Below are 18,939 nucleotides of genomic sequence, written 5' to 3'. Positions count from 1 at the left end.
GGCCCCCTGACCCAAAGTGTTGTGCTGACCTTTTACCCTACTCTAAGGTCAATCTAGTCCTTCTCTCCCACATAACCCTCTACTTTTCTATCATTCACATACCTACCTTAAAAGTCTCTTAAACATCTCTAATGTATCCGCCTCTACCACCATCCCGGGCAGCTCGTTTCACACACTGACCACTCTGTGTAAAGAACCTACCCCTGACATCCCCCCTTTACTTTCCTCCAATCGCCTTAAAGTTCTTTCCCCTTGTATTACCCACCACTCTGTGTAAAATAGAAACTACCTCTGGCATCCCCCCTATACTTTCTTCCAAACACCTTAAAATTCTGCCCTTTGTATTACCCATTTCCACCTGGGAGAAGGCCTTTGGATATCCATCCAATCTAATTCTCTTTTCAACTTGACCATCTTCATCACGTTGCCTCTTGTCCTCCGTGGCTCCAGAGAGAAAAGCCCTCGCTCGCTCAGCCTCTGTCTGGATGTTTCAATGGACAAGTCGCAAATAAGACTGGTCTTTTTCTTCCTTTCTACGCCCTCCCCCATTGTGAGATCTTAGCCTCTGCTTTAAATACCCCAAAGTTTAGCCCTCACAGTGAGAGGGGCTGGGAGGCACTGACCCCAACTCTCCGCTCCCCCCCACACCCACGACGCTGAAAGCCGCCATCAGCACAGGCTGCTGTGATCAATGGTCCGCAGGGGCTCATCGGACTTGCTGGGGTCGACGTTCAGGAAGATGGGCGCCATGGTGGGCTGGGGGTTTGGTGGAAGGGGGCTGCCTTGGATGGAGAAGAGGGGGCTGGGGGGTCCCAGCGGTCCTGGGGCTGGCTGCGTGCCGGGGGAGCGGGCCGCCTCCTGGATCTCGGGCACCGTGTCGCTGTCCGTGTTCTCCTCCTGCAACAGGCTCTTCCGAAGCTTGGCTCGGGCATTCTGAAACCAAACCTGCAGGGGGGAGGACGGGAGTGAGTCACCATCACCCGTGGAGAATCCACCTCCACCCATCCCCTCTGTCCACTCCCCAACTCACCCACCATGAGCCTCAATCCCTTGTTACCACTGCCCTGTCCCTTCATCTGAGCTCCATCAATCATCTGCAGCCTCACCTTCCCCCATTTCTCAAACCCTTGCTCACACCCCCTTCACACCAACCCATTCCTGAACCGTTACCCTGCCATCCTACTCATAAGTCCATCAGACCATAAGTCATAGGAGCAGAATTAGGCCACTTGACCCATCAAGTCTGCTCCACCATTTCATCATGGCTGATTAATTATCCCTCTCAACCCTGTTCTGCTGCTTTTCTCCTTGTAACCTTTGACACCTTGACTAATCAAGAACCTATCAACCCAATGATTTGACCTCCACAGCCCCCTGTGGCAAAGAATTCCACAGATTCAACGCCCTCTGGATGAAGGAATTCCTCCTCATCTCCGTTCAAAATGGACACCCCTCTATTCTGAGGCTGTGCCTTCTGGTTTTAGACTCCCCTACTACAGGAAACATCCTCTCCACATCCACTTACCCAGGCCTTTCAATATTTGATAGGTTTCAAAGAGCTCCCCCCTCATTCTTCTAAACTCCAGCAAATACAGGCCCAGAGCCATTAAATACTCCTCATACGTTAACTCTTTCACTCCTGGAATCATTCTCGTGAACCTCCTCTGGACCCTCTCCAACGCCAGCACATCATCTCTTAGATAAGGGGGCCAAAACTGCTCACAATACTCCAAGTGCACTCTGACCAACACCTTATAAAGCCTCAGTGTCACATACTTACTCTTACATTCTAGTCGTCTTGAAATGAATGCCAACATTGCAGTTGCCTTCCTTACCATCAGCTCCACTTGCAAGTTAACTTTCAGGGAATCCTGTGCAAGGACCTCCAAGTCCCTCTGCACTTCAGATTTTTGACTTTTCTCTTCATTTAGAAAATAGTCTATGCCTTCATTCCTTCCACCAAAGAGCATGACCGTACTCTTCCCTACACTACGTTACATCTGCCACTTCTTTGCCCATTCTCCTCATCTGTCTAAGTCCTTCTATCTAAGCCATTAATTCCATTGACCAAATAATTGACATTATAATGTAAAAAGACACAGTCCCAACACCGACCCCTGTGGAGCACCACCCAACCAGAAACACATCACTACCGGCAGCCAACCAGAAACACACCACCACCGGCAGCCAACCAGAACCACACCACCACCGGCAGCCAACCAGAACCACATCACTACCGGCAGCCAACCAGAACCACATCACCACCGGCAGCCAACCAGAAACACACCACCACCGGCAGCCAACCAGAACCACATCACTACCGGCAGCCAACCAGAACCACATCACCACTGGCAGCCAACCAGAACCACATCACCACTGGCAGCCAACCAGAACCACACCACCACCGGCAGCCAACCAGAACCACACCACCACCGGCAGCCAACCAGAACCACATCACCACCGGCAGCCAACCAGAACCACACCACCACCGGCAGCCAACCAGAACCACATCACTACCGGCAGCCAACCAGAACCACATCACCACCGGCAGCCAACCAGAACCACACCACCACCGGCAGCCAACCAGAACCACATCACTACCGGCAGCAAACCAGAACCACATCACTACCGGCAGCCAACCAGAACCACACCACCACCGGCAGCCAAGCAGAACCACACCACCACCGGCAGCCAACCAGAACCACACCACTACCAGCAGCAAACCAGAACCACATCACCACCGGCAGCTAACCAGAACCACACCACCACCGGCAGCCAACCAGAAAAAGTTCCCTTCATTCCAACTCTTTGCCTCCTACCAGTCAGCCAATGCTCTATTTTTATCTTTCCTGTAACACAATGGGCCCTTAACTTGTTAAGCAACCTCATGTACGGAACTTGTCAAAAGCCTTCTGAGAATCCATGTAAACAACATCCACTGACGATCCTGTGCCTACCCTGCATGTTATTTCCTCAAAGAATTCCAACAGATTTTCCTGTCAGGTCTTCCCATTCAGGAAACCGTGCTGATTTTGGCCTCCAAGTACCCCAACCACTGAAGTCACAATAACTGGCCTATAATTTCCTTCCTTCCTGCTTCTCACTCTTTTTAAAGAGTGGAGTGACATTTGCAATTTTCCTGTCCTCTGGAACTATTCCAGGATCTAGTGATTCCTGAAGGATCATTGCTAATGGCTCCACAGCTAGTTCGTTCAGCATCCTGTGGTGTACACCATCTGGTCCAGGTGATTTATCTACCCTCAGACCATTCAGCTTTCCAAGCAGCTTCTCCTTAGTAATAACTGCCCTCTGACACTCTCGAATTTCTGTCTTTCACAGTGAAGACTGATGCAAAAGATATTGTGGTTATCTTCCCTTTCTTTGTGCCCCATTACTACCTCTCCAGCAGCATTTTCCAGCGGTCTGATATACACCCTCACCTCTTTTTTACTGTTTATATATCTGAAATGCTCTTTGTTATTATTTGCTAGCTTACCTTCCTATTTAATCTTTTCTCTCCTTATGGTTTTTAAGTTGCTTTCTGCTGGTTTTTAAAAGCTTCCCACTCCTCTAACTTACTTTATACTTTATTGTCGCCAAACAATTGGTACTAGAACGTACAATCATCACAGCAATATTTGATTCTGCGCTTCCCACTCCCTGGATTACAAATATTAAATATTAAAAATATTAAAAATAGTAAAAAATTAGTAAATATTAAAAATTTAAATTATAAATCATAAATAGAAAATAGAAAAATGGAATGTAAGGTAGTGCAAAAAAACTGAGAGGCAGGTCCGGATATTTGGAGGGTACGGCCCAGATCTGGGTCAGGATCCGACTAATTTATGCTGTATTGTATGCCCTCTCATTTGCTTTTATGCTGTTGTTGATTTCCCTTGTCCTGCCTTTAGAATACTTCTTCCTCTTTGGGATGTATATAACCTCTGCCTTCCGAATTGGTTTCATGTTGGAGGGGTGTGACCTCAGCCCATCCCAGCCCCGCCTGCCCAAACCCTTCATCCCATCCGTCTCCTTACAGGGAAAAGGGAAAGAGACAGCAGTGTCCACTTCCCCACCCATCTCTACTGCTCTCACCCAACTGCCTTTCACTCTACTCACCCACCGTGAACCTCAACCTCCCTTCTCCTTCACCCGAGCTCCCACCAGTCCATCTGCCGCATCACCCTCCAACCTTGCCAGCCCAGCACCCTCCTCTCCTCCACCCCACCCCTTCAGTCACACCCTTGGAGGGAGAGTACGAGCCCATAATTCGTCAGGGTTCCGACAGGGAATTAGAGAGAATATAATCTGCACATGTATGTGGAGAGAAACGAGGAAGGGACTGATGAGATAATGTTACTGGGAGCGGGGCTGCACTCAGTGGATCTCAAGACGTCCCAAACTACTTTGAGAGCTCAAGCTCTCAGATCTTCTTCTGCCAGTCTCTTAACTTAAACAATCTTCCTTAAGAGATAATTGGCAGGTCAGCTGTTTTGAACTACGCTCCTAAACTGTGGAATTCAATACCTAAAGCTATAAGGGAAGCAGATTCATTGATACCTTTAAACTTCAGCACAAAACCTATTTATCCAACCTTGCTTTTAACTAACATCTTTTTTTGTCTTTTACATTCAGAGTTATCGTTATTTTTTAATTTTACCTTTCATGTTTGAATTTTTATCCCATTGTAAAGCACTTTGAATTATATCATCTGTACAAAATGTGTTCTCTGAATAAAGTTACTGTCACTTACAAAATATCCAATTGCACTCATGTGACCAACTAACCCACTAACCGGGACGTCTTTTGAATGTGGGGGAAACTGGAACTCCTGGAGGAAAGCAGAAAGTGCGGGGGGGGGGGGAAGAGGGAAAGATGTGCTTGGTGGTGGGATCCCGTTGGAGGTGGCAGAAGTTTTGGAGAATTATGTGCTGGACACGGAGGCTGGCGGGGTGGTAGGTGAGGACAAGAGGAACCCTATCCTTGGTAGGATAGAGGGAGGATGGGGTAAGAGCATCACCACCAAACACGTCTTTCTCTTCCCCCCCCCCCAACTTTCTGCAGGGATCGCTCCCTATGCGATTCCCTTGTCTATTCCTCTTTCTTCACTGATCTCCCTCCTGACGTTTACCCTCACAAGCAAGACAAGTGCTACACCTCCTCCCTCACTACCATTCAGGGCCCCAAACAGTCCTTCCAGGTGAGGCAATACTTCACCTGTGAGTCTGTTAGGGTCATATCCTGTGTTCGGTGCTCCCGGTGTAGCCTCGGTGAGACCCGATGTAGATTGGGAGACTGCTTTGCTGAGCATCTACGCTATGTCCACCAGAACAAGCATCATCTTCCAGTGGTCATCCATTTTAATTCCGCTTCCCATTCCCATTCCGATATGTCCATCCATGGCCTCCCCCGCTATCGTGATAAAGCCACATTTAGGTTGGAGGAACAACACCTTATATTCCATTTGGGTAGTCTCCAATCTGATGGCATGAACATTGACTTCTCAAACTTCCCCCAACTTCACCATTTCCCATCCCCTTTACCCTCTTTCATGTTATCTCCTTGCCAGCCCATCGCCTCCCCCCTTTTTTCTTTCTTCCATGGCCTTCTGTCTCTTTCACCAACTTCCCAGCTCTTTGCTTCATCCCTCCCCCTCTAAGTTTCACCTATCTCCTGGCGTTTCTCTCTCCCGTCCCTCCCACCTTTCAAATCTACTCCTCAGCTTCTTTATTCCAGTTCTGCCGGAGGGTTTTGGCCCGAAAGGTCAACTGTGCTCATTTCCACAGATGCTGCCTGGCCTGCTGAGTTCCTCCAGCATTTTGTGTGCGTTGCTCGGATTTCCCGCATCTGCAGATTTTCTCTTGTTTGTGAGAGGAAATTGAACCCAGGTTGCTGGTGCCATTATAGCGTTACACTAACCGCTGCGTTACCATGCCAACCCCTAATCTGGCAGCCAGGCTAAAAGGCCAGATTAATCTTTTCTATACTCTTACATGGGCTGAACGGCCATCAGCTCCTCTATCAATTTTAAACATTTTCTCTTTGTGTTGGACTGCCCCATTAGTAGGGAACCCTCTAGAAAATCCCTCTGAATTCCTGTTAGTGGGAGTTCAGCTGAGGAATCCCATAGTGCTGAGAGTTGGACATGTACTCCCAGCAGTCAAAGTCAGAGTTAAATGTATTATCAAGGTGTGTATGTATATATATATATGTCACTATATACTACATTGGGATTCTTACAGGTATTTACAGGGAAAAAAGAAATTCAATAAATTTTACAAAAAACTAACTGATTTGGCATGACATCCAAAACTTTGACAAACTTCTGTGGAAGTGTGGTGGAGAGTGTATTGCATCAGGCAGGAGGTACAGGAGCCTCAGAACTCACACCAACAGGTTCAGGAACAGTTATCAGCCCTCAACCAGCAGGAACCACCACCCAGAACCAATGGACTCATTTTCAAGGGCTCTTCAGATCATGTTCTTGATATTAATTGCTTATTTATTTATTATTAATATTATTATTATTTCTTTCTTTTTGCATTTACACAATTAGTTGCCTTTTGCACATTGCCTGTACTGTTGGTGTGCTCTTTCACTGATTCTATTGTGTTTCTTGTGTGTACGCCCACAAGAAAATAAAATGCAGGGTCGTACATGGGGAAATCGATGTACTTTGATAATAAGTTTACTTTGTTACTTTGAGCCTCGGTACAGAGTCCCTCCGCCAGCCTCTGGCCTACCTGTCCTGCGCTCACCTGCAGCACTCGCTTGGGAAGACCAGTCTTCTTGGAGAGCTGCTCCCAGTCTTTGCCGTCAGGGTTGTGCTTGACAGCAAAGTAGGACTCCATGGTGCGGAGCTGGTGATGCTTGAAGCAGGTGCGGATGCGCTTGGCCTTCTGCTGGCCGGGGTAGCGGGGCTCCCCGGCGGTCTGCTCCCCCTCGGTGCACGCTGAAACCACAACAGGACCACATTGACACACGGACACCACTGGACAGGAGCGCAACCCTCAATGTGTGAGACCATGGCTGACTTTAAATATCTCTTCATCCACAACCCATAAGACCATTGCTGTCTCTGACAACCCTCCATCTCTCTCTCTTTCTCTCTTCTTTCTCTCCCGCTGTCTCTCTTTCTCACTCCCTTTATCTCTCTGTCTCTTTCGCTCACTCACTCTCTCTCTCTCCGTGGTGTGCAAAATGGCTCTGTACACAAGACTATAAGACCCAAGAGCAGAATTAGGCCATTCTGCCCATCGAGTTATTTCTTATTTTGTTTTTTTTTGTATTTGCAGTTTGCTGTCTTTTGTGTATTGGTTGTTTGTCCATCTTTGTCATTATATTCATTGATTCTATTGTGTTCCTTTGTATTTACTGTGAATGCCTGCAAGTAGATGAATCTCAGGGTAGTAGAAGGTGACATGTATGTACAGTGGATTCCAGATTAATTGGGCCATTGTTAATTGGGGCAGCCACTTATTTGGAACACCACTTAAACAACAATTACTAATCAAGTAAATAGCCAGGATTCCCTTCATTTATTTGGGACACTACGCCACTTAATTGGGACAAGAGACTGTTGCTGGAAAGTTTATAACTAGCGAAACTTGCGTGCACGTGCATGGCCATTAGACAGTTGCATATGTTTGTGTTCTAAAAGCAGTGATTTTTGTCACTGTAGTTAGCAAGAAATAAGCAGCAAGATAATTAGGAAATATTTTGCTCACTGTGGTTTCAAGCTTTCCCCCTTGGAGATGTCAGCAAAGGCAGGGATTGAAAATAAAATGATTTAACTACTTCAAAAAGTTAGGAACTATGAAGAACTTGAAGGTATTGGCAATCATCTTGAATATTAAATGAAGATTTGGAGGTTTAATCATCGACAGCATTGTATGATTATCTGCACTAGGTACCTGTACTGATTTTGTTCATTGCATACATTGGAAGAATTCCTCCATCGATAACTATTAGGGACACACAGATTTATAGTACTGTAGTAGTATTGGTGTGTGTTCTAGTTTGTTCTGCATTTCAATTAAATACTTAATTTGTTATTCAGTTCCATGAAGTGCTCTTTATATGATGAGCCTTTCAATCCCAGAATCATTTTGCGAACCTCCTTTGTACCCTCTCCAATGTTAACACATCCTTTCTTAGATAAGGAGCTCAAAACTGCATTTTCAAGCAGTCCACTATCCACTCTCAGCTCTCTTTTACACTTTATGTATCTGAAGAAACTTTTGGTATGCTCTTTAATGTTATTAGCTAGCTTACTTTCATAGTCCACCTTTTCATTCTTTATAACATTTTTAGTTGCCTTTTGTTGGTTTTTAAAAGCTTCCCAATCCTCTAACTTCCGACTAATTTTCACTCTATTATATGCCCTCTCTTTGGCTTTTATGTTGGCCTTGACTTCTCTTGTCAACCACAGTTGCATCATCCTACTTTAGAAAACTGCTAACTTAAACACAAGGGATTTGCAGATGCACTGGACTTCCCAAAGGCAGGAACATTTCTCTATGAAGGGGTTAATGAGATGGAGACTGCACATTGTCTCCAGGGAGTGGGAATCTGGGTCCAGACTCAGGGATCAATCCCACTCCAGGCCGCCCTTTCCAATCCCACATGAGCCTCACAGTAGCGTAGTGATGTTATTACGGCTCAGGACATCGGACTTTGGAGTTCAGTTCCAATGTCATCTGTAAAGTGTTCCGCCCCATGACCGTGTGGGTTTCCTCCAAGGGCTCTGGTTTCCTCCCACATTCCAAAGACGTACCAGTTAGTTGGTTAATTGGTCATTGTAAATTGTTCTGTGATTAGGCTGGGGTTAATTAGGTGAGTTGCTGAATGACATGGCTCGTTGAGCTGGACGAGCTTGCTGTGCACTGTGTATCTGAACAAATTCCACGCGCACTTGGAGTATCGGGTTCAGCTCGCCTTGTTACAGGAAGGATGTGGAAGCTTTAGAGAGGGTGCAGAGGGCATTTACCAGGATGCTGCCTGGATTAGAGGCCATGGATTAGCCAGCCAGTGGTGCAGTAACATCAGCACTGGACTTCGGGGCAAGTGGTGACAGGTTCGAATCTGGCCAGCTCCTTACGTGCCTTCCACCCATACTGGGCTGAGTGTCGAGCTGGAAACTCAGCCTCGTAAAGCAGACAAACGTTTCGGAAACGGAAAGCAAGAGGAACCTTACCTATGAGGAGAGGTTGAGTAAACTCAGGATTTTCTCTTTGCCGTGAAGGAGGATGAGAAGTGGCTTGATAGAAGTGTAAAAGATTATAAGACGCATCGATCGAGTGGACAGCTAGAAACTTCTTCACAGGGCAGAAATGGCTAATGCAAGAGTATGTAGTTTTAAAGGTGATTGGAGGAATGTATAGGGGGATGTCAGAGGTAGTCATACGGACCAGTGGGTACGTGGAACATACTGCCAGGGTGGTGTAGAGGCAGATATATTGAAGAGTATCTTAGTCAGGCACATGGATGATCGAGAACTGGAGGATGATGTGGGAGGGAAGGGTTAGATTGACCCTGGATGCGGTTAGAGGTTCAGTATAACATTGTGGGCCGAAGGGCCTGTACTGTGCTGTACTGTTCCGTGTTCTATATTCTACAAACACACAGTGGATTGGGCACCTGAATGAAACTCATCGCCTTCGCTCTGCAGCCTCCGCTTGTGGCTGCCGCCATTCAGCCTGCTGGGCCACTCGGTGTTGCCTGGGCCCGCATCCAGCCCCTCGTCCCCCCGCAGGGCCAGCTCGGCCAGGCTGTCCATCAGCCGCGCCTCGTCTCCCGCCCGGCCCGGAGGCTCAAAGTGCTCCTGGCAGTAGACCAGGCCGTGGCGGGTGCCGAAAAGGTCTCCGGTGACCAGCGCCCGCCCACACACGGCACAGGTGAAGCAGCTGAGGTGGTAGACCTCCTCCTTGGCGCGCATTACCATCTCCGATGCCAGGATGCCCAGCTGGCAGCGGGAGCACTGCTTAACACAGAACCGCCTGCAGGAAGGAACACACACTCCGTCAACATTGTACACAGTGTATCACCGTCCGGTATGGAGGGGCCAGAGCTCAGGGCAGAGGGTTGTAAACCCCAGCCGATCCATCATGGGCACGAGCCTCCCCGTCATCAAGGACATCTTCAAAGGATGATGACTCAGAAAGGTGGCATCCATCATTGGGGACCCTCACCTCCCAGGACATGTCCCCTTCTCATTACTACCATTAGGGAGGAGGTACAGGAGTCTGAAGACACACACTCAAGATTTTAGGAACAGCTTCTTCCTCTCCACCATCAGATTTTCGAATGGTCCTTGAAGCCGTGAACACCACATCACAATTTTGCTGTGTTTTGCACCATTCATTTACATTACGTCTATCCAGTACGTTCTATCGCTCAGAATGTTGGACAATATCTATTAACATGAGGAAACGAATTGAAGCAGCAGAGATGTGGTTTTTGAGGAGGATGCAAGGAATATCATGGATGAAACGAATATCTAACGAGAATGTCATGAACAGAGCAAACACAAAAAGAGAAATAATGTATGAGATCATGAACAGGCAACGTAACTTCATTGGACATGTGATTAGGAAAGAGGATTTAGACTGCAGGGCAATTATGGGAAAGGTTGAAGGGAAGAAAGCAAGAGGAAGACAAAGACAAATGATGATGGAGACAGCAGCCAGAGAACTGGAAATGAATACCAATGAATTGATCCACTTGACCCGAAACAGGAGTGTGTGGGCCATGGCAGTCAAAGCTCAAATTGGGCACGGCACCCGATGATGATGATGATTTACATTGTATATGGAAATTCTTCTTGTAATTGATAGTAATTTTATGTATTCTAGTGGGGTGTACAGGGTGGGGTAGCTCTTCATGTGAAGGGGCTTGTTGTGTCCTTTCTGGGGCAGCTCACTCACCAGACACTCAGCTCTCACCCGTGGCTCCGAGTAACTGTCTGCATGTGACTGCGGCCACACCTTTGATAGGTACACTGCTTCGATAGGTGGGCTAAACCAGGTGAGGCTAGCTGGCACCCTCGTACCCCAGTGAGAGCCTCATACCCTGCCTTAGCATCTGAAGTCAGCTCTGGCGGTCTGGGCGGATGAGATCTATAGCGAGATCCAACGGCCAGGAAGGCAGCTCTGCAACGCTTTGCGGAGAGCGAAGGACATGGTGAGGCGTGGAAGGAGTCATGTTCAAAGGAAGTCCCCAGTCTGTGACAACTACTCGTACCTCTGAACCTGGACTTCTGAGGTCGGGCCAGTGGAACGAATCCCATTTCCATTTTAAAAAGCCTCCTGCACAGGTCTCCTGCCATTGTTGGATACGACAGACAACCAACCACATGCATTCTGCTGTACTGCTGCCGCAAAACAGCATTTTCCACCTTATAGGTCAGTGATTAAAAAGCTCAGTTCTGGTTCACACTGCACCCCACATACACTGAAACGCAGGGCACCTCCAACTGCGCCCCGACCACAGGGAATCTCAGGAAGGTAAATCAAATCCCAAAGAGGGAAGGCTAGGGAAAATCCTAAAGGAGCAACGACAAGCTAGACCAAGACAAAGTCAAATGCACCGTCAATCTACGGGCAATGTCGTTCAGGGACTTGGGCTATATTACTTTTTTGTGACTTTGTATTCAAGCTATCATAACTGTATGTGCTGCGTGCTGAAGGTACTGTCGTGTTTTATACCTTGACCCTGCAGGAAAGCTGTTTCATTTGGCTGTGTCCATGTATGGTTGAACGACAATTAAACTTGAACCTGAACTTGAAAGAAGAGAGGGAGGGAGGGAGAAGGTGGAGAGAGAAGAGGTGGGAGGAATGGAGGAAGGAGGGAGGGAGGGAGTGAGGCAGAGCAATGAAAAAGTGGAGAGAGGGAGCGGTGTGGAGTGGGAAGATAAAGGGAAAGAAGGGGGGAGAGAGGGAAGGATGAAGGAAAGGAGGGCAGGGGAAGGGAGGAAGAGAAAGGGGGATGGACAGATGGAGGGACCATTCTGCTCATTACACAATTCAGCTCGTCAAGTATGCTCTGCCATTCCATCATGGGAGAGAGGGAGGGAGACGGGAGAGTACATTCACAGAAAAAATAAAGAAATACAACAGAATTTCTAAAACACTACACATAAACAAACAACAGGAAATCTGCAGGTGCTGGAAATTCAAGCAACACACATAAAAGTTGCTGGTGAACACAGCAGGCCAGGCAGCATCTCTAGGAAGAGGTGCAGTCGACGTTTCAGGCCGAGACCCTTCGTCACTTCTCCTATCATTTTGGATCTCCCCCTCCTCCTCCAACTTTCAAATCCCTTACTCACTCTTCCTTCAGTTAGTCTTGACGAAGGGTCTTGGCCTGAAACGTCGACTTCACCTCTTCCTAGAGATGCTGCCTGGCCTGCTGCATTCACCAGCAACTTTGATGTGTGTTACATAAACAAACAGCCAATGTGCAGAAACTGTGGAAATACAAACGTTTGTAATAAAAAATGCTGAACATGGGTTGCTGAGAGATCTTGAAAGTGAGCCTGAAGGTTGTGGAATCAGTTCAGAGTTGTAGTGAGTGAAGTTCTCCCCTCTGGTTCAAGAGCCTGCTGGTTGAGGGCTAATAACTGTTCCTGAACCTGGTGGTGTGGGTCCTGGGGCTCCTGTACCTCCTGCCTGATGGTGACAGCAGTGAGACGAGAGCGTGTCCTGGGTGGTGGTTCCTGCTGGTTGAGGGGTAATGACTGTTCCTGACCCTGGTGGTGTGAGTCCTGGGGCCCCTGTACCTCCTGCCTGATGGTGGCAGAGAGGAGAGAGCACGGCCTGGGTGGCGGGGGTCCTCGATGATGGATGCTGCTTTCCTGTGGCAGTGCTCCTTCAGGATGTGCTCAACGGTGGGGAGGGCTTTGCCTGTGGACTGGGCTGTGTCCACGACTCTCCGTGGACTTTCCCGTTCCCGGCCATTAGTGTTTCCATGCCGGTCCATGATGTAACCATGGCGATGTGCCAAATCTACACCAATCCGGATATGATAACCAGATCCACATTCAGATGCTGGACTTACGGAAAGTAGGGGAGTGTGAGGGGCGGGTGACTCACTTTACCTGTAATAGTCATCCTTGCAGTAGATGGCAGTGTCCTTGGAGAAGCAGGTGAGCTCGGAGCCGAGGACCAGCCCGCACACACAGCACTTCAGGCAACGACTGTGCCAGGGCTTGTCCACCGCAAACACCACGTAGCGGTCGTAGATGGCCTCTCCACAGCCGGCACACACTGCGGCCTTCAAAGCAAGGTCCAGCGGCACTCCCTGACCAAGGGGACAGAAGGGGATAAAACGCAGTGAAACGTCTACAATGCAGTAAGACATGGGAGCAGAATTAGGCCATTCAGCCCATCGAGTCCACTCCGTCATTCCATCACGGCTGATTTATGATCCCTCTCAACCCGATTCCCTTGCCTGCTCCCAATAACCCTGATGCCCTGACTCATCAAGAATCTATCAAGCTCTGCTGTAAATATACCAATGACGGTCTCAATGGCTGTCTGTGACAATGAATTCCACAGATACACCATCCTCGGGCTAAAGAAATTCCTCCTAATCTCTGTTCTAAGTGGATGTCTCTCAAATCTGAGGCTGTGCCCTCTGGTCCGAGACTCCCCTACAGGAAATATCCTCTCCACATCCACTCTACCTGTGCCCTCTGGTCCGAGACTCCCCTACAGGAGACATCCTCTCCACATCCACTCTACCCGTGCCCTCTGGTCCGAGACTCCCCTACAGGAGACATCCTCTCCACATCCACTCTACCCGTGCCCTCTGGTCCGAGACTCCCCTACAGGAGACATCCTCTCCACATCCACTCTATCCAGGCCTTTCAATATTCAGTAGGTTCCCATGAGAACCTCATCATTCTTCTCAACTCCAGCAAGTACAGGCCCAGAGCCATCAAATGCTCCTCATACATTAACCCTTTCATTCCTGGGATCATTCTCGTGAACTTCCTTTCAACCCTCTCCAATGGTGGCATATCCTTCCTTAGATATGGGTCCAAAACCACTCACAAATCATGTGATATGGGCCTCCACATTGTAACAGTAGAAAAAGTGGCTCTGGATACTGGATAGGGGACAGAAGTTCAATAGCCGGGTCTCTCAACTTTATACAGCACTTTCTAATGGCTTCAGCCCGGTCAGCAGCTATGGCTGGCTGTGTAACGTTTCCCTGAGGGGAGGGCTCAGCCTTTGAGGATGAGGGTCGCAGATTCATTGGCCTGATCCTGTTGACTGCAGGATTGGCCACTGGGACTGGGCAATATGGGCCTGCACGTTAGCGTGGTGGCCGGTGAGACACTTTGAAGCGAGAATAAGTCCCACCGCTGTCTGTAAATACGTTAAGTTGAGATTAGCTTTATGTACATCGAAACATTGAAACACACAGTGAGATGCATTGCTTGCATCAACAACGCAGTCCAAGGGTGTGCTGGGGGCAGCCCGCAAGTGTTTCCCTGCTTCCAGAGCCAGCACAGCAGGCCCACAACTTACTGACCCTATCCTGTATGTCTCTGAATGTGGGAGAAAACTGGAGCACCCGTTGGGAACCCAGGCGGTTATGGAGACAGCGCACAGACAGTGGCGGGAATCGAAACCCAATCGCTGGCGACGTAGTAACGTTACGCTAACCATTACACCATCATTGTATACATGATAGAGGTGTACAAGATAATAAGAGGAACAGATAGAGTGGATAGCCAGCTCCTCTTCCCCAGGGCACCACTGCTCAGTACAAGAGGACATGGCTTTAAGGTAACGGGTGGGAAGTTCAAGGGGGATATTAGAGGAAGGTTTTTTACTCAGAGAGTGGTTCGTGCGTGGAATGCACTGCCTGAGTCAGTGGTGGAGGCAGATACACTAGTGAAGTTTAAGAGACTACTAGACAGGTATATGGAGGAATTTAAGGTGGGGGCTTATATGGAAAGCAGAGTTTGAGGGTCGGCACAACATTGTGGGCCGAAGGGCCTGTACTCTGCTGTACTGTTCTATGTTCTACGTTCTATCATGTCACCTCAGAACTATGCTACTTTACAACCCTTGGTGCCTAATTAGGCACTGACTACGCACCGTGGGGTGGCACAATGGTGGACCCTCAGCGTAACACTTTACAGTGCCAGCGACCCGGGTTCGACTCCCACCACTGTCCGTAAGGAATTTGTACGTTCTCCCCGTCACCGCGTGGGCTTCCTCCCACATTCCTAAGACACGTGGGTTAGGTTTAGTGAGCTGTAGGCATGCTACGTTTGCCTCAGAGGTGTGGTAACGCTTGCCGGCTGCCCCCAGCGCATCCTCGGACTGCGCTGGTCATCAACTCAAACCACACATCTCACTCTATGCTTCGATGTATGTCTGACAAATAGGACTAAAAATGTGATTCATCTAACGCAGTGACACTTGGCCTGGCAGCATGTTGTGCACAGTTCTGGACTAGTTAGGCCAAGAAATGTTATGGGGAGAAGGCAGGAGAATGGGGTCAAGAGGGACAATAATCAGCCATGATGGAATGGTAGAGCAGACTCGATGGGCCAAGTGACCTCATTCTACTCCTATGTCTTAAGGTCTTATGGAAGTCTTGGATCAAGATGATGACCATAAGAGACCGGAGCAGAATGAAGCTATTCAGTCCATCGTGTCTGTTCTGTCATTCCACCATGGCTGATTAAGTCAGCATAGCGGTTAGCGCAACGCTATTACAGCTCGGGCTGTCAGAGTTCAGAGCTCAATTCCAATCTCATCTGTAAGGAGTCTGTACGTTCTCCCTGTGACCGCCGGTTTCCTCCCACAGTCCAAAGACGTACCGGTCAGTAGGTTAATTGATCATTGTAAACTGTGCTGGGATTAGGCTAGGGTTAAATTGTGGGTTGCTAGGCCATCTGGCTCGAAGGGCTTGAAAGGCCCGTTCTGTGATGTAATCCAATAACAATAAATAACATATATTTGATGGAGGGATTGGAGGTGTGTTGGGACGTGGGACGAATGGGCAATCTCTTTCGAAGAGCTGGCACAGGAGTCGATGGGCTGAGTGACCATAATCTGTGCTTTAATCATTGCAGGAGCCCCCACTGTCTCTCCAGGTTTCACACCTTTGTGATGGAAGCTGCCGGGATGTTAATTACCTGTTGTATGTCCAGATGCAGGCTGGGCTGATGTGGAGTGATCCCTTCCTCGAGCAGGGTCTCCCGGATCTCCTCCTCAGGGAATCCGTGGATCAGCATGGAGGAGTACTGGAAACTGCAACCTCCCTCCATCGCCGGGATGCTGTGGCAGCAGTTGTATCAGACAGCCTCAGGTACCCACAGCCCGGGCAACCGTCATACCTTCCTTCCAAGAAACAGGCGGCAATCTCAGCTTTGAAATTGAACACAGAGTCTTTCTTGTGTAGTCAGATCTGCCCAAAGCCTCACCAGCACCAGCCTACCCACCATGAAGGACATTTATTCAGAAAGGCACCGGGAAAAGGCCGGTAACGTCATGGAAGACCCCACCCACCCTGCTCATGGACTGTTTGTCTCACTCCCATCAGGGAGGAGGCTACGTAGCATCCACACCAGGACCACCAGACTCAAAAACAGTTACTTTCCCCAAGCAGTGAGACTGATCAACACCTCCACCCACTAACCCACCGCTCAGTATCTTCCCTCTGTGGTAGACAGCGTCTCTGTGTGGTGGAGATCGCTCAGTATCTTCCCTCTGTGGTAGACACCATCTCTGTGTGGTGGAGATCGCTCAGTATCTTCCCTCTGTGGTAGACAGCGTCTCTGTGTGGTGGAGATCGCTCAGTATCTTCCCTCTGTGGTAGACACCATCTCTGTGTGGTGGAGATCGCTCAGTATCTTCCCTCTGTGGTAGACACCATCTCTGTGTGGTGGAGATCGCTCAGTATCTTCCCTCTGTGGTAGACACCATCTCTGTGTGGTGGAGATCGCTCAGTATCTTCCCTCTGTGGTAGACAGCGTCTCTGTGTGGTGGAGATCGCTCAGTATCTTCCCTCTGTGGTAGACACCATCTCTGTGTGGTGGAGATCGCTCAGTATCTTCCCTCTGTGGTAGACACCATCTCTGTGTGGTGGAGATCGCTCAGTATCTTCCCTCTGTGGTAGACACCGTCTCTGTGTGGTGGAGATCGCTCAGTATCTTCCCTCTGTGGTAGACAGCGTCTCTGTGTGGTGGAGATTGCTCAATATGGTCCCTCAGTACCATTCCGCTATGATGGACCTGCTTGAGTCTGTGGTTGCAGAGGTTTGAAAACTCAGCTAGCTCCATCGTGCCCACTGGACGCCCCACCATCCAGGGCATCTTCCAAGGACAACACTGTACCTCAAAAAGGCAGCATCCCTCATTAAGGACCCCCGTCACCAGAACATGCCCTCTTCTCATTGCTACCATCAAAGAGGAGTTCGATGACACAAATTCAACGTATTAAAAACAGCATATGGTGAGAAGCTTTTGTTTTACGGCAACAGTACAGTGCGATACGTAATATGTACTATACATTACAAAAAGAAACACAGTCAGTATACAGGGGGCTCCTCATAAAGTGGCCACTGAGTGTATGTTCGTGGTCTTCTGCTGCTGAAGCCCGTCCGCTTCGAAGTTCGATGTGCTGTGTGTTCAGAGATGCTCTTCTGCATGCCACTGCTGTAAGGCGTGGTTATTTGAGTTGCTCTTGTCCTCCTGTCAGCTTGAACCAATCTGGCCATCCTCCTCTGACCTCTCTCATTAACAAGGCACTTTCACCCACAGAACTGCCTCTCACTGGTGTTTTTTCTTTTGTCTTTTGCATCATTCTCTGTAAACTCTAGAGACTGTTGTGTGCAAAAAAAAAAACAGGAGATCAGCAATTTATGAGATACTCAGACCACCCCATCTGGCACCAACAATCATTTCTGAGAGGAAGTTACTTCTTTGAGGAAATAACAAGCAGGATAGATAAAGGAGAAATAATGGACGTTGTATACTTTGATGTTCAGAACACCTTTCACAAGGTGCAGCACATGAGGCTGCTTAACAAGATAAGAGCTCATGGTATTACAGGAAAGAGGCTTAACTAGATAGAGTATTGACTGATTGACAGGAGGCAAAGAGTGGGAATAAAGGGAGTCTTCTCTGGTTGGCTGCCAGTGACTAGTGGTGTTCCACAGGGTAAGTGTTGGGACCACTTTATATGTCAATGACTTGGATAATAAAATTGATGGCTTTGTGGCTAAGTTTGCAGATGATACGAAGGTAGGTGGAAAGGCAGGTAGTGTTACTTTATACTTTATAAGGAAGCAGGGAATCTGCAGAAGAAATTTGACAGATCAGGAGAATGGGTAAAGAAGTGGCAGATGGAATACAGAGTCGGGAAGTGTATGGTCATGTGTTTTGGTAGAAGAAACAGAAGTTTGGACTATTTTGTGAACAAGCAGAAAATTCAACAGCCAGAGGAGCAAAGGAACTTGGAAGTAATCGTGCAGGATACCCTAAAGGTTAACTTGCAGGTTGTGTCAGTGGTGAGGAAGGTAAGTGTTAGCACCCATTTCAAGAAGACTAGAATTTGAAAGCAAGGATGTAACGCTGAGGCTTTATAAGGCACTGGTGAGTCCTGACTTGGAGTATTGTGACTAGTTTTTGACCTCTTATTTGAATTTGAATTTATTTAAATCTTACATCAATCCCACCACAGGGAGGAGTAAAAACCTTTGCATTATGACTCTGTCACAATGTACAGACATGTGAATTTACAAGTCTAATGGCTTGTAGAAAGAAGCTGCCCCGTAGCCTGCTGGTTCTGGTTTTTATGCTGCTGTACCAGTTACCAGACTGAAGCAGCTGAAACAGTTTATGGTTGGGATGACTGGTGTCCCCAGTGATCTTCCAGGCCTTCTTTCTACATCTGCTGCTGTAAATGTCCT

At 48.2% G+C, this 18,939-nt stretch overlaps 1 protein-coding gene across 1 annotated transcript; it reads right to left on the bottom strand.

Moving 5' to 3' along the window:
* Positions 1-669: 669 nt before the first annotated feature.
* Positions 670-16,294, bottom strand: LOC134346421 (LIM/homeobox protein Lhx9-like). Its single transcript, XM_063047791.1, has 6 exons — positions 16,163-16,294; positions 14,182-14,235; positions 13,100-13,275; positions 9,643-10,001; positions 6,762-6,955; positions 670-945 (listed from the first exon to the last, which is right to left on the bottom strand). The coding sequence occupies exons 1-6, from the start codon at positions 16,292-16,294 to the stop codon at positions 670-672; spliced, it is 1,191 nt and encodes a 396-aa protein (XP_062903861.1).
* Between the last annotated feature and the right edge of the window lie 2,645 nt (positions 16,295-18,939).

Source organism: Mobula hypostoma, chromosome 5 (genome assembly GCF_963921235.1).
Source record: "Mobula hypostoma chromosome 5, sMobHyp1.1, whole genome shotgun sequence".
NCBI lineage: Eukaryota > Metazoa > Chordata > Chondrichthyes > Myliobatiformes > Myliobatidae > Mobula > Mobula hypostoma.
This window is presented reverse-complemented; position numbering and strand designations above follow the sequence as displayed.

Coding starts and splice junctions, on each gene's coding strand:
- LOC134346421 (XM_063047791.1), bottom strand. CDS start 16,294: ATGGAGGGAGGTTGCAGTTTCCAGTACTCCTCCATGCTGATCCACGGA. Junction 10,002..13,099: donor TGCAAGGATGACTATTACAG/GTAAAGTGAGTC, acceptor TCCTTCCTGCAG/GCGGTTCTGTGTTAAGCAGT. Junction 6,956..9,642: donor AGGCGATGAGTTTCATTCAG/GTGCCCAATCCA, acceptor TTGTGGTTTCAG/CGTGCACCGAGGGGGAGCAG.